This window comes from Scardinius erythrophthalmus (genome assembly GCF_964197995.2).
Source record: "Scardinius erythrophthalmus genome assembly, chromosome: 22".
Lineage (NCBI taxonomy): Eukaryota > Metazoa > Chordata > Actinopteri > Cypriniformes > Leuciscidae > Scardinius > Scardinius erythrophthalmus.
In genome coordinates this window covers 2,396,763-2,410,937 of record NC_138242.1, presented here as the reverse complement: position 1 = coordinate 2,410,937, position 14,175 = coordinate 2,396,763, and the positions used below count along the sequence as shown (strand labels likewise).

Below are 14,175 nucleotides of genomic sequence, written 5' to 3'. Positions count from 1 at the left end.
CACATTGACAAAATAATAGCAAACAGTGCAGTGCTAACAGTTATTGACACCTTAATTAAATAATTCTTCGATCTATAAACAAAATGCAAAATCAAGAAAATTACTTTTTTTTTTGTTACAATCCTGCATAATTCGGCATTTAACTGCAAAATAATTGCAAAAAGTGCAACTTCCAGTGAGAGAAGTATATTAACTGTTTGCTCTGCTTCTATGAAGATTTTGTTCAAAGATCGCAGAATTATTTCGCTTGTCAATAACTGTTAGTACTGCACTTTTTGTGATTATTTTGTTGATTTTAGGTTTTGTTTAATTTCACCACAAAAAGTCGAGTAAGTTATTAAATTACCACCATAAAATGTGTAATTTTTTATCTAAAAAAATCACTTTTTTTGAGGGGAAAACCTGCAAATGCATAAACACAGCTGTTCAGTTAAAGGAATAGGAATAGTTCTCAATTAAAAATTACAATTCTGTCATCATTTACTCATCCTCAAGTTGTTTCAAACCTGTAAATATTTCTTTCTCCTGCTGAACACAAAGGAAGATATCTTGAAGAATGATTGACAGACAGTTGATGGACTTCCATAGTAGGAAAAAAAAATACTGGTGTCCAACAACCGTCTGGTTTCCAACTTTCTTCAAAATATCTTCTCATATTCAGCAGCAGAAAGAAACTCATACAGGTTTGAGATAAGCGAGCAGTCTAGTCTTAAAGTTCGGATTCAAATTAGACCGATCTACCTTTTTTTGCAACTGAGTAAAAGTTATGTCCAGAATAAAACTGCCTTGTAAGGCTAGTCTGCTGGATCCGGCTAACGGCGCTGGACTAGCATGCAAACCCTTATCGAGGCGTTCCCGAGGCTCTCCCGCGACTCACCCGTATCCCGCCAGGAAGCCCAGGCTGGGAGGACTGACTTTATCGCTGAAGACGTAGAGCTGCAGTCCGGCCGCGCTCTTCTTCTCCAGCTTCTGCTCGGACCGCATCTGGATCTTCCCTGCGGACGGCTGGTCCACGATCCACCACTCCTGGATGTGTTCGCTGGCGTTACGAGACCTCTCCAAGTCCAGCAGAACGCTCTTATAACCATCATCTGTGCAGAGATCAACCGGTTACAGGTGCGAGTGTGAGTCCAGGGTTAGAGATGAACACTCGCTAACGCGGGTAAAACTCAACAGTGCCGGCTAACGCTGTAAATCACTGGCTAATTTCATGTGTTACTTATTTTACTCACTTTATTGGGGAAGTTTGTGTAAGACAAATCAGCACAGATTTAGTGCAAATACTCGTGAGTCATGATATATTAAATACAGCGTATTGCGCAGAATCTGCTCATATCTGGCCAGTGGTGGAACGTAATGAAGTACAAATACTTTGTTACTTTACTTAAGTAAATTTTTCACTTATCTGTACTTTACTTCAATAGAATCAATAGTGCATACTTTTGACTTTTACTTCGTTACTTTTTGCAGCAATTATTATACTTTCTACTCCACTACATTTCTACAACGTTTTGTTACATTTTCTGATCAGTTTTTCCCCTGCCAAAACAGGGATTGAAAAAAATCTCCATGTTTTCGGTGCTGACGCGTTCATGGTGGCGCTGCCAATAAAGCACCTAAAAGCTGTCACAAAGAACCAGCAAAAGTAATGAATGAATATGTAGGCTAAAATATAGCAGGAGACATTTTAATTGTTTACTAATAAACAAGTGTTTTCTGTGTCAGTGTCGGCTGCAAAGATGAAGTTGACGATGCTGACTCGCGATCTTCAGTAGTGAACGCGCCAGAGAGAAATGCACATTTCATACGGATTACATAAGCAGAGAACACTGTTTTCTTTCGTTTTGAATTGTTCTGTTTAAAAGTAGACATTTCAAGCTTTCTATATATGTCTCAGGTCTGTGAGGCGAGTAGGCTACCTTATACGCTGAGTTTCGGTTCACTTATTGGACTAGCTCCAGTTCACGCGCCGGCGCCTCCACGTGTCGTGATTATCTATTGTCTGCTATATTAAATCCTGGCAATTGGTTGATGAAACATTGATCAAAATTAAGATACAATTAATACAAAACGAAATTCACTTTAAAAAAAGGCTTTGTGCTTTCTGTTTGAGGTCTCTGTGAAAGTTTTAAAGCAGTCTTTTAGTGCCGTTTTCAGAGCGGTCCCGTCCGTAACGGAGAACTGACACGTCCGTAACATTGTTTTTTCCTCATAAATGCGAACACGAAAAATAAAATAAAATAAAATAAAATAAATATTTTATGTTCTGTGGAGAGCCAACCCTTCTTCAGAAATGTGTAATTTATTTATAAACAAACTATTTTATGCTCGGACACATTCGGTCTCTCTCTGTCTTTTGTCCAGTCCGGCGCCTCATAAACACACACACACACACACACACACACACACACACACTTTCCAGGAAAGTGTCCTGGACTCCATTACCTGTGTAAAGCTGATCTATGGGTTTGGCGTTGGAGTCACTCGGTGCTCGAATGAAGCAGGGAAACACTTTCTCTATGACCCTGTAAATGAGAAGATGCACTGTAAATACTGAAGCATTGCTGTAAGTGTGAAGCTGCTGATGTGGAGTGTGTACTCACACAGCTTTATTTCTGGTCCCGTTGAGTAAAGCGATCAGCTCTTGTCTAGTGTTCATGTCCAGATATGTGACGTGTTTGTCCACGGCAAACTCAGCCTTCGCTCCCAGACTCAGATTCCTGCAGAAGAGAGGAGCATCATGGGATTTATTCGCTCGTTAGAGGAGTGCACTAGCAAAAGTGGGTTTTGGACATAGCATTATTTGGATTACTGTGTAAATACCGTGGAATGACAGTAATATATTCATACTTTTATTCATCAAGGACACATTAGATGTATCAAAAGTTACAGTAAAAATGTTACAAAAGATTCTATTTCATTCTATTCATCAAAGAATGGGTTAGAAAAATTAAATGTATCAGTTTCCACAAAAATATGAAGCTGTTTTCAACATTGATAATAATCAAATGTTTCTTGATCATCAAATCATCATATTAGAGTGATTTCTGAAGGATCATGTGACACTGAAGACTGGAGTAATGATGCTGAACATTCAGCTTTGATCACAGGAATAAATTACACTTTACTAGATATTCACATAGAACACAGCTGATTTACACTGGAATAATATTTCACTGTTTTTACTGTATTTTTGATCAAATAAATGCAGCTTTGGTGAGCAGAAGAGACTCACAGACACACTTTTAAACAGTAGTGCATCTTAGGGTTTCTACACAGTTTGGAAAAGTATGGAATGTGATTTGAGTAATTTCCAGGTGTGGATAAGTTTGGAAAAAAGACAACAGAGTTTCATCACAATATTTGTGTTTCAAGACTATTGCCCCTATTCAGTTTTCTAAAATATATTCCTAAAGTCCCCCTGTGGTGAAAATCCAGCTTTTAATGTTGTTTATGTGTCTATGTGGTGTTTTTAATCTGCTTTAAGACAAAGCATGTGTAAGTTCATAAGTCGACAGCATTGCTGAGTATTTCCTCCTTAAAACTGCAGTGAACCAAAGACAGTCTCAAAAACACGCTTTGAAATCGCTGGTGTTTCTGACGTCACAAACTACCTTGTAACCAATCAGATCAACGTGTGATCGTCAACCAGTGGATCTCTGAGCTGAGTGAGTGAGTGGAGGCGGGGCTCATTTGCATATTCATAGAACCGTGCATACTAAATGAGGCAAGGGTGTCGAGTTACAGTCAAGATATTTTAAGGCCTAAAGAAATTATTTTCAAGGAAAAAACATTTAAATATGTCATTTTGGTGATCAAAGATGAGTTTTAAGAGATAAAATTATTGACTACAGGGGGACTAAACTAGCTTTGTCTTACAAGCAGAGTGAATTCATGGCATTAGTTTAGTGATTGTCGAACATGATGACAAGATGCACATTTCCATTGCGCAAAACAGTTTTGTCTCTTTTGAACCTCACTAATCAAATGTGTGTGTGTCGCTGGAACCAGCAGCAACTGCAGATTCAGAGAGTAGGGAAACATTTACAGGGAAAAGTCAACACTAGTACACAAAAAGAAAATGAACATTTGTATTTATACAGTACATTTATTTTGCTGCAATGTGTTACATGTAAACTGAAAATTCTCAGTTGCTTGTTCATTATGTGTTTCTCTAACACCTACAGTACATATCTTATAGTTACATATCTTCCCATTGCTCTTCCAATGACAAGAATTTTTAGCTTACATGTAAAACATTTGCAGAAACACTGCGCAGAAAAAAAAGTACTGTAAAAATACGTACGCGTTTTAAGGCGAGACACTACAGGTGAATAGGGTAAAACGTTTTAACTAGCAGATATCGCCATGAAACTTTCCCAGTTGATTACATACATTAAGATGAGAAAAAAAATGTATTACAAGTTTTCTGTAATTTAATGTTTAAATATGCAAATTAGGCATTATCTAATTAAATATGCACTAATTTGCATATATTTTAAATCTGAGTATTGGATAAAGACAGGTTCAAAATTATTTTTTTCATCGTGTTCACATATTAGATGGGGGAAAAATTACAGAGGGATTTATGGATATCTACTTTTGTTATCCTGTAAATCAGAATATACTGTCAATAGCATTAATAAAATGATTTTCGCCATGTTTTTTCTGAATAAAATGTTATATAAATCAGGCTAGGAATAATATATTTACAAATCCCTCAGTAAATGTCTTCATAATATAACTAGGTACAAGACTGGAGAGTGTGGTGTATATCGGTGCTGCTGAAGTGGAGATTTCAGACTTGGAGAATGAGAGAAAAGTCATTTTGAGAAAACGGGCTTTAAAGATTTATATCAGCCAATGAGATGAGTTAAATCCCCCCCTTTACTTTCACGATTGGTTGCTGATAAAAAGGAAATGACCATATTTGGATCCGACAGCATTGTACAGGAGAGAGAGAGCTTTCCAGCGGCGTGTGTGATGACAGGGAGCAGCGGGAGAATTTAACGCCAACTTTTGTTGAATTTATGAGAAAACTACAGACGCAAACAGACAAAATGAAGTAAAATAAAGACCTAAATGTGTATTTCTGACTTTTTTTCACCACAAGTCTGAAAGAAGACATGTTATTGAAGACAAATATCCAAAAATCTCAAAATTGACCAGTGAAAAAAAACTATGTGTTTGCCTGCCGTGTCTCGCCTTAAATGCAAACTCCATATATATATATATATAGTTTCCAAACTTGACTGGTTGGTTGATTGGTAAGATTGTGATTCCTATTTCATTTTAGCAATACATTTAGCAAACATTACAATCAATCCATGTCATAAATATTTATGTAATAACACATGTCTGACAGATTTTGATCCCTGAATGGATCATTTTGCATGTGATGGCTCACACGAAGAAAGACTGTTTAGAAGTTGTGAAGAGTTTGACAATTTCACGGAGAATCAACTCGTCAGTTTTGATCAGCAAGCCGTGTGCATTAAGTCATGTGTGCAAAAGAGTAAGTACAATTGTGTAGAATTTGCACGATGTGCCAAAACGCATGCAGTTTGCTTAAATCAGCGGTACCGTTGGATGCTCCAGGACATGGTGACGGGGAACTGGTCCTCTTTGCTCAGGACCTGCATCAGACTGGTTCTGCTGGGAGGGCTGATGGTCCACAGAGAGTTCGAGCTTCCCTCCAGCTCCGCCACGGTCACGTCCTCCGCTGTGTACGCCTCCAGAAACTGCATTGCACTCTGGGAAGGGGATCGGACCACATTTCACACACTGTGCAGTGAATATGTGAGGGATAATGACTAACAGAGGTGTAAAGAGTGATAGTCCTGCCATATGTTTATTCCACCCCTGAACTCGTCCAGCTGATTTCACTGATCAGCTCTATCTGATAACGGTGCTAATTAGCAAATCCAAAATACTGAGGAGGAACCTGGACTTTACACCTCTGATGACTAATAATGACTGCCTATAGACTAAACACTAGGGCTGGGACGATTCACCAATCTCCCGATTCAATATTATCACGATACTTGGGTGCCGATACGATACGTACTGCGATTTTTTTTAAGAATTGCGATTCTACAAGTTTTGTGATTCGATATTGTGATTTTTCAGATTAAACTGTTTTAAAATCGTACATGTTTTTATCTCATAATCCAACAGTGAACAAAACAATAGTCACAAAATGGCCGCCGCCATTAAATATTGATTCGACTGAGTTTTAATATTTTATCAGCTCACCAAACGCAAAACTTCCACGAAGAAAAGCCGTTCCTAGCGAGCGTATAGCGCTGCTGACTCCAGTGACCCGGATGAGCCGGTGTTTCTGTTCTCAGAGACTGTTATCTGGGAATCACTCACCGCTGGATGGAGCGATCGACCAATCAGAGTCAAGCGATTGACCAATCAGAATCAAGCATACCACAGAGCCGAGTAATAAAGTTTGTGAATGAAGATTCTTGTGCAAAAGCGTGACTTACAGGGATGTATTTGTATGGTGCCGTGAACGTCTGGAAGTCTGCCCTTGTGATTTCCTTCAGCTGATTCTGCTGTGCACTCATGGTGAAGATGGGCTGGGTCAGGAGAACACACACACGGATTATATTTAATGTCAATGCATTTTATTAAAGACGGCGAGTTTAAGTCAAATCTTCACTTCTGCAGCTTTACACACCAAACTCTACAGTTTCATTTATATCTATATGCATATGCACATCTATATTTTTACTGTTCATATAACATGATTCAAAACCCTGATTTATATACAATTTTATTCCTAAAAACGTGGTGGAAATTATTTGTTTATTTTGTGTACATGCATTTACATAATTTTATTCACTGCTTTTCATAAAGTTTTGGTTCAGACTAGTATATAACATTCACCTGATTTATATACAATTTTATTTCCTAAAAATGTGGTGAAAATGATTTGTTTTCTGTCTGACAATATTTTCTGATTTATGGAGTGATAAAAAGAAATTCAAAATCCTCTCTGTAAAAACCAAACAATAATTTTGAGCCTGACTTTATCAAATGTTCAGATTTCTGTTGTGGAAATGTATGCATTTCATTTAAAAACATACACGTGCATATGTTTAAAATATATGTATTTCGCATATTTAATTAGATATTTACTCATTTCAGAAACATGTAATACAAAACAACTGATCTAAATCAAAACAACGAAATCAAATAAATATGGGTTTACTTTTTTCTCTATTCACCGGCCTGAAGGTTAGTTAAAGTTAAGTCATTTTTGTCATTTTTATTAGTTTTTGTTTTTATGTCTATACAGTTTTTCAGTTCTTCAACGTAACAACAAATAACAATAAAATTAAAATGATAATGAAATCTGAAATAAAACATGTTATATATACTGTATTATATTTTAATTTAAATTAATGCATTTTTGGAAACACTTTGCATTATTAACATGATCTTATGAATAATTGTAACCACAAATATTACACATTATAATATGTAATAATTTTCATAGAACATAATAATATTCATTGAACACAGTTTTAGAAAGTATAATGCATTAGAACACGCAACAAACAACTAATTTCAGATGTAACAAGGAATCTGCAAATATAATGCATTTTATATCTGTTACAATTCTTTATGAAAAGATATAATGCATGTATATCTTTATAATGCATTACACTTTAAGGCTTTAAAGGTGCACTGTGTAATATTTAGGAGGATCTGTTGACAGAAATGCAATATCATAAACATAACTATGTTGTCAGTGGTGTAAAAACCCTTACATAATGAACCGTTATGTTTTTATTACTTTAGAATGAAGCATTTCTGTCTACACACACCCCGGGTCCGCTTACATCGATATGTTTCTACGGTGGCCATGAACAGACAAACACGTTTCGTCACTGTGTTGTTCTTCTTCACGCTAACTAAAGTCAGCGAATAAAACACTGACACAATGATGATCAAGTAACAATAATATTCACAATAACATCATTTTACTGAATAATTAAGTAAAACTAATTTCTTCATTTATCTTTGTAAAGAAACTTCATTGCTGAACTGGCTACTCTCTGCTGTCTCAGACGATGACATCACTTCCTGTCGGCCAGCGTAGCTTCTGTTGGGTGCAGTTCACAACCTCACCACTAGATGCTGTTAAAACGTACACACTGCACCTTTAAATGAAGTGTTGCAGAATGTGTGTTTGCATTGAGGATGATACCAGTGATTGAGTGTGAGTACCTGAAAGCCGCCCAGTGTGATGGTGACGGACACGTCCAGCGGTTTGTTGACAACTCCAGCCACAGATTTGACCAGAGACATGAAGAGCAGAGGAAACCAGACGATGCAGATGAGCAGCATCACGATCATCCCACCCATCCCGTACTTCACCACCTTCTTCTTCTTCTGTCCCCGGGGCTGAGGATACCTCTGAAAACACAAACGCAGGAAAGCGTGAGGTATTCTGAGCTGCAGTTTACCATCAGCCAGGGGTGTGTTTCCCCAAAGCATCATTAGCCAACTATGTTCGCTAGTTCCGTGGTTATCAGCAGTTCAACGAGTCTGTGTTTCCCAAAAACAGTTCTAACGAACATTCACAAACAGCTTCGCAGAGTTGTGTGTTTGGACAGATCTAGACCTGTGGTTAGAAGAAGAGTTACTAGTTTGCATGACATGTGGACTCAATAAATCCTGATCTTGAGCAAAATAAGCAAGCTGACATTCAGTACGACCTGTGTCTTTTATTTAGAATACATACAAATGTCATTTACGTCTTTTAGTTTGTCAAGAGATTTAAAGCAGTGTTTTTGAAGAGTGCGCATGTGTGAACGAGCTCTAGTGTAAGAACGAGCCTATGATTGAATCTGGAAATAAAGCAAAATAACTGAGAAAAATGAGAAATAATCCTCAGATGCCATGATCGTAATTTATATCAAAACATCTAGCATTGATTCAATCTGAAACAGATTCACTAAAATAAGTCATTACTCCACCATGTGCATGACATCAACCAACGTGGTTGAATGACCACTTTGCGACACTATGGTTTCAGGAAACAGTCGAGGCTATAGTTGATTTCCTCAACGATGCATCGCTCTATGATAGTGAAGCTGCGAGTGTCGTCGTTGTGTGAGGAACACACCCCTGAATGACAGAATGAGCTGTGCTGACGGACAGACTTCTGTCTCACCTTCTCCGACTCTCTCCAGCACTTGAGCACAAAGATGTGAGCGTAGATGTCCTCCACACAGATCCAGCTGGACAGGCTGAGCGTGGTGTCGGTCCAGACCCAGTCCATCACCGCACGCAGCTCCGTCAGGAACGGCACCAAGCGGAAGCTGACGAGCACAAACAGCAGACGCGGTCAGCTCGTCTGACATGGACATGTGCTTCACCATTACGTTGAAATATGTATATGTATGTTATAGATATTTTCTGTGCGTTACAGAGATTTTTTGATGATGCTTTTAGAGATGATTTGAATCTTAACCGTGGTAAAATCACTGTAATGCATGGCCTTATTTGGCCTGTGTACATGTACTTCACCATTATGTCTAAAAATGTGAACAAAATGAGATATTTTTGGCATAAAGTAATAAGACGCTGTGTGTTACAGTGATTTTATAATGATTCTTTTAGAGATGATATGAATGCTAACCATGGTAAAATCACTGTAACGCACGGCCTTATTTGGCCTATGTACATGTACTTCACCATTATGTCTTAAATGTGAACAAAACAAGATATTTTTGGTATGAAGTAATAAGAGGCTGTGTGTTACAGTGATTTCATGATGATGCTGGTAGAGATATGGATCCTAACCGTGGTAAAATCACTGTAAAGCATGGCTTTATTTGATCTATGACTTTTATGAACAATGACACCAGCAATATAAAAATAAAAAAGTTCAATACATTTATTTTTCAGGATTCTTTGATGAATAGAAAGTTCATAAAAACTTAAAAAAGAGCAGTATTTCTTTTAAATAGAATCATTTGTAACATTATCAATGTCTTTACAGTCACTTTTGATCAATTTAATGCATCACTGCTAAATAAAAGTATTGTTTTCTTAAACTTTCTAACGGTAGTGTAGCCTATATATAATAACATTATTATATTTTAGACACATTATTGACATCTATGGAAGCTTGTTTCCACCAGGGAATAAGAACATAAAGGTAATTGGGAATTTTTAGCTCACAATTCTGACTTTTTTCTCACAATTGTGTTCATATTTCACAATTCTGGAGTTTATATCTCAGAATTCTAATAAATAATAAAGATACTTTGTTTCTTACAAATGCAGGTTTGTGGAAAAAAAAGAAAAAAAAAAAACTAAATATTGTTTTTATCCCACAATTCCGAGTTTAGGTATAAACTTTGTGGTAACACTTAACAATAAGGTTTGTTAGTTTACTACATTAGTTAACATGAACTAATTATGAACTGCACGTATACAGCATTTATTAATCTTTTTTAATGTCAATTTCAACATTTACTAATACTTTATTAAAATCGTGTTAACATTAGTTATTACATGGCTTGGCTGAATTCCAATGTAGAATGCAGTGTGTTATTTCTTGATAACAGACCGCTGCGAAGTATAACAGACCGTTGCCATGAAAAACAGCGCGTTGCTATGGACGCGGAATGGACTATTTTCTTTAGCGGAAGCAATACAATCGTTTTTAAATCAATAAACTCCTTTTTAAATAAAGAATTTGTGTCAAATTATTTATTTATTTTGTAGGTAGCCATGTAATAAGCGGGATAATGTATAGTGAGCCGGTTGTTATAGTGAATAACAACCCCTTCAGGCTGATTCAAGATCCCTCCGCTTCGCGTCGGGATCCCGTTCAGCCTGTCGGGGTTGTTATTCACTATAACAACCGGCTCACTATACATTATCCCTTACATAATGCACTGAGAACTAAAATGAACTAACAATGAACATCTGTGTTAATGTTAGATAGTTAAAATACAGCTGTTCATTGTTTGTTCATGTTAGTTCTCAGTGCATTAACTAATGTTAACACGATTTTAATAAAGTATTAGTAAATGTTGAAATTGACATTAAAAAAGATTAATAAATGCTGTATACGTGCAGTTCATAATTAGTTCATGTTAACTAATGTAGTTAACTGATGTTAACTAATGAACCTTACTGTAAAGTGTTGCCAACATTGTTTGTTTTATTCTGTGGCAGAAACAAGCTTTCATAGAGCCGCTCTGAATAACAGAAATGGACAGAAACTGTCCTCTGATGTTTCTCACCCCTGGAAGAGGAAGAGGTTGACGTAGTTGTAGCTCTTGGTCAGGAAGTTTCCCAGTACGCGTGTGGGATAACCACAGCGGATCTGATACGCCGACAGACCGAAGTAGATGCACTTCACAAAGTACCAGAGCTGGGCCACTGTGTTCTGACTGAAGCGCCTGGGAAATAAACCATCCAATCACACGTCAGATCACCTGGAGCTTCTCAAACGCGGTCAATAATGGCATGACGTGATTGGCTGTGGAGCGTCAGACCTGTCAGTGACGCCTGGGAGAATGAAGAACATCCAGAAGTGAATCCCGAAGACCAGAATGACCTGAAAGATGACCTTCCCCATCACGGTCTTCCTCAGATACAGCGCTCGGTCCACCACCATGGTGCCGAACTGGATCAGGACCATCACCAGAAACGCCTCGGGAACCTGGTCTTCTGACAGGGAGGAAGTGATGTCAGCGGCAGCGGAGTGTTTCTGTGGAGGAAGGGATTTCACTTCATTACATTAGTAGTGGTAAAGGGAATAATTCACCCAAAAACGACCTCTATGTTAAGCGTGACCTTTACCCGAGAGGTCGTGACCTAAGAGCTGGCACACTTGTAGTTAAAAAGTATTTATTTTTTACTTTTTTCTGAGAATTACTGATCCGCTTTGCTAGAAAAGACCCTCGGCTGGAGTCAAAAATTGAGTATCCCTTATTCACTTGATTAGATTTAGAAAAATCCTGGAATGTTTTTCTCAAAAAACAATTTATTTTCGGCTAAAGAAAGAAAGTCATATATGGATGGCCTGTGAGTGAGGACGTAATCAGGAGATTTAGATAAGAATAAGAAGCAGAAACAAGCGATAAAAGCATTGCTTTTGCATGATGTACAAAAAAAAAAAGATTTCTCAGCTTTTTGTTCAAAATGTAGCTTTTTTTATGAAACACCCACATTCAAGATTTGATTAAAAAAAAAATGTATGTAGCTGGAATAAAAAAAAATGTTTTCCCCTTTCTTGTTCTGTTCTTTGTTTTGATATATTGCATGTTCAGATATTCTGACATTTTTGTGAAAATGATCAAAATCGCTGGTGGTTGGCTGGCAAATGGTGGTGAAAGAGTTAAAGTCGTCATGGAATTGAAATTCTCTTCTCTAAATGCATGGTCTCCATGTATGCATTTTATTTTTTGTTACTTTTAATCAAAATGTGATAACTCTGTGAACCCCCTGATCTTTAAACTCCGCCCATTTCTTATAAACAACTTCAAACTCGCATTTATTTTTGAGTGCCACGCTCACATTCGTTGGAGTTTGTGTTCTCCTTAGTTGACACGTAATATTACACGTAATATCGGATGAGAACGAACCCTGAGCTGAATAACAACACTTGTCTTCTGTAGAGCTGCTTTACAGCCAGATTCAGTTTGTTTCATAATTGACTAATTTTGCAGTTATTGAACTTTGACTTCATCTGAATAATGACACTATTGTGTCTTCTGTAGAGCTGCTTTACAGATGAATTTGAATTTTTCTCGTATTCGATGAAGTTTGCATCTTTGATTCGGTTATTTTCCTGTTTATTACATGTGAGGCTGCTTTGAAACAGTTTGTATTGTGTAAAGCACTATAAAATAAAGCGGACTTGACTTCTCAAAAACCATTTAATTTCTGATAATCCGTTATACTTGGATGTACGGAAGAAAAGATCTGTCATGGCAACTTTAAGGGCCTGTTTACACCTGGACACTTCATGTGTTTACTGATCGGATAGCGATCTGATTTGTTAAAACGGTTCCGTTTACACTTGGTCACATAAATGTGTCTTCGCAAAACGGATATAAATCCAGTGTTCGAATTGAGGGGGGGCTGGGGGGGTCCGGGACCCCCCATAAGCATCAAGGGACCCCCCATAAGGCCCAAAAAAATTACCTCGGGGGGTCCCATGGTTTTTCATTAAAACTAAAATAATAGAAACATAATTTATTAGGTAGGCTAATATATTTATTTTTAATCAAAGTATTGCGCTGCCGCTCCCATTAGAAAGTAATTCAAATTAGATTTGCGTCTGAAAAGACGCACAAATTTATAAACAGATACATTTTATTGATCGTGCCATTTATACGGCAAAAACAGTTTTTTTTTTTTTTTTTGCGTGTAAATGATACGCACTGCAAACCCCTTGGGTAGGATTAGGGGTGTATATGTAATACGTGTGTATTACACGCCATAAAGTGCGTATCATATGCATGCAAAAACTATTTTTTTGCGAATAAATGGTACGAGAAATAAATTTCGTGCTATAGATAAGCACTTTCACGAGAGTCTGGCAGAGTGGATCCTCATTTTCACCTCACGATGACAGTAAGATAATATTCTTTCTTTTATGATTGTTTGGTAATTTACAGATCTGAATAGAATTTCAGCATTAACGCTTGTCCGGGACACGTGCGTGTACGTGTTTTTTAAGGGACAAGTGAAAGAGAATTGTACTTGCCCAACCGGACAAATGCCCTGATTAAAACAATTTTCAATATCAAAAAAAATAAAATAAGAAATAACGTAGGCCTACTCGGTTACTAACGCAACCTCAGTTCCCTGAGAGTAGGGAAAGAGTAGGCTATAGAGAGTAAAAATTAGGGAAAGAAATGCCCTTTATAAAGATAAAAAAAATATTCTGATAAGAGTGTTTTCCAACAGTGATGTAATGAAACATTGACAATTTAAGTTTGAAAGGAGTAAAGTCTCTGTTTAGACTGGAAATGTAATTTTGACAAAAGAAGAACTTTTATTTTAAATAAATCTTAATTTTGAATCAGCCTACTTCAGTGTGATATTTTATCATTGTCATGCTTAACACTGAGAATTTGAATAATTGAAATGTGATGATCAGATGCAGATATCTAAATCAGAGAATAT

The 14,175-nt window shown here is 37.1% G+C and overlaps 1 protein-coding gene across 2 annotated transcripts in view; it reads right to left on the bottom strand.

Moving 5' to 3' along the window:
* Window positions 1-14,175, bottom strand: part of piezo2a (piezo-type mechanosensitive ion channel component 2a) — a 212,844-nt gene that overhangs the window by 1,160 nt on the left and 197,509 nt on the right. For both annotated transcript variants that reach the window (XM_081353359.1, XM_081353360.1), the window contains 9 exons: window positions 11,535-11,749; window positions 11,280-11,438; window positions 9,194-9,341; window positions 8,245-8,433; window positions 6,495-6,587; window positions 5,584-5,753; window positions 2,604-2,720; window positions 2,446-2,525; window positions 878-1,091 (listed from right to left, as the gene is read on the bottom strand). In XM_081353359.1, coding sequence (XP_081209485.1) covers window positions 878-1,091; window positions 2,446-2,525; window positions 2,604-2,720; window positions 5,584-5,753; window positions 6,495-6,587; window positions 8,245-8,433; window positions 9,194-9,341; window positions 11,280-11,438; window positions 11,535-11,749 — 1,385 coding nt within the window. The remainder of the gene's footprint in view (window positions 1-877; window positions 1,092-2,445; window positions 2,526-2,603; window positions 2,721-5,583; window positions 5,754-6,494; window positions 6,588-8,244; window positions 8,434-9,193; window positions 9,342-11,279; window positions 11,439-11,534; window positions 11,750-14,175) is intronic.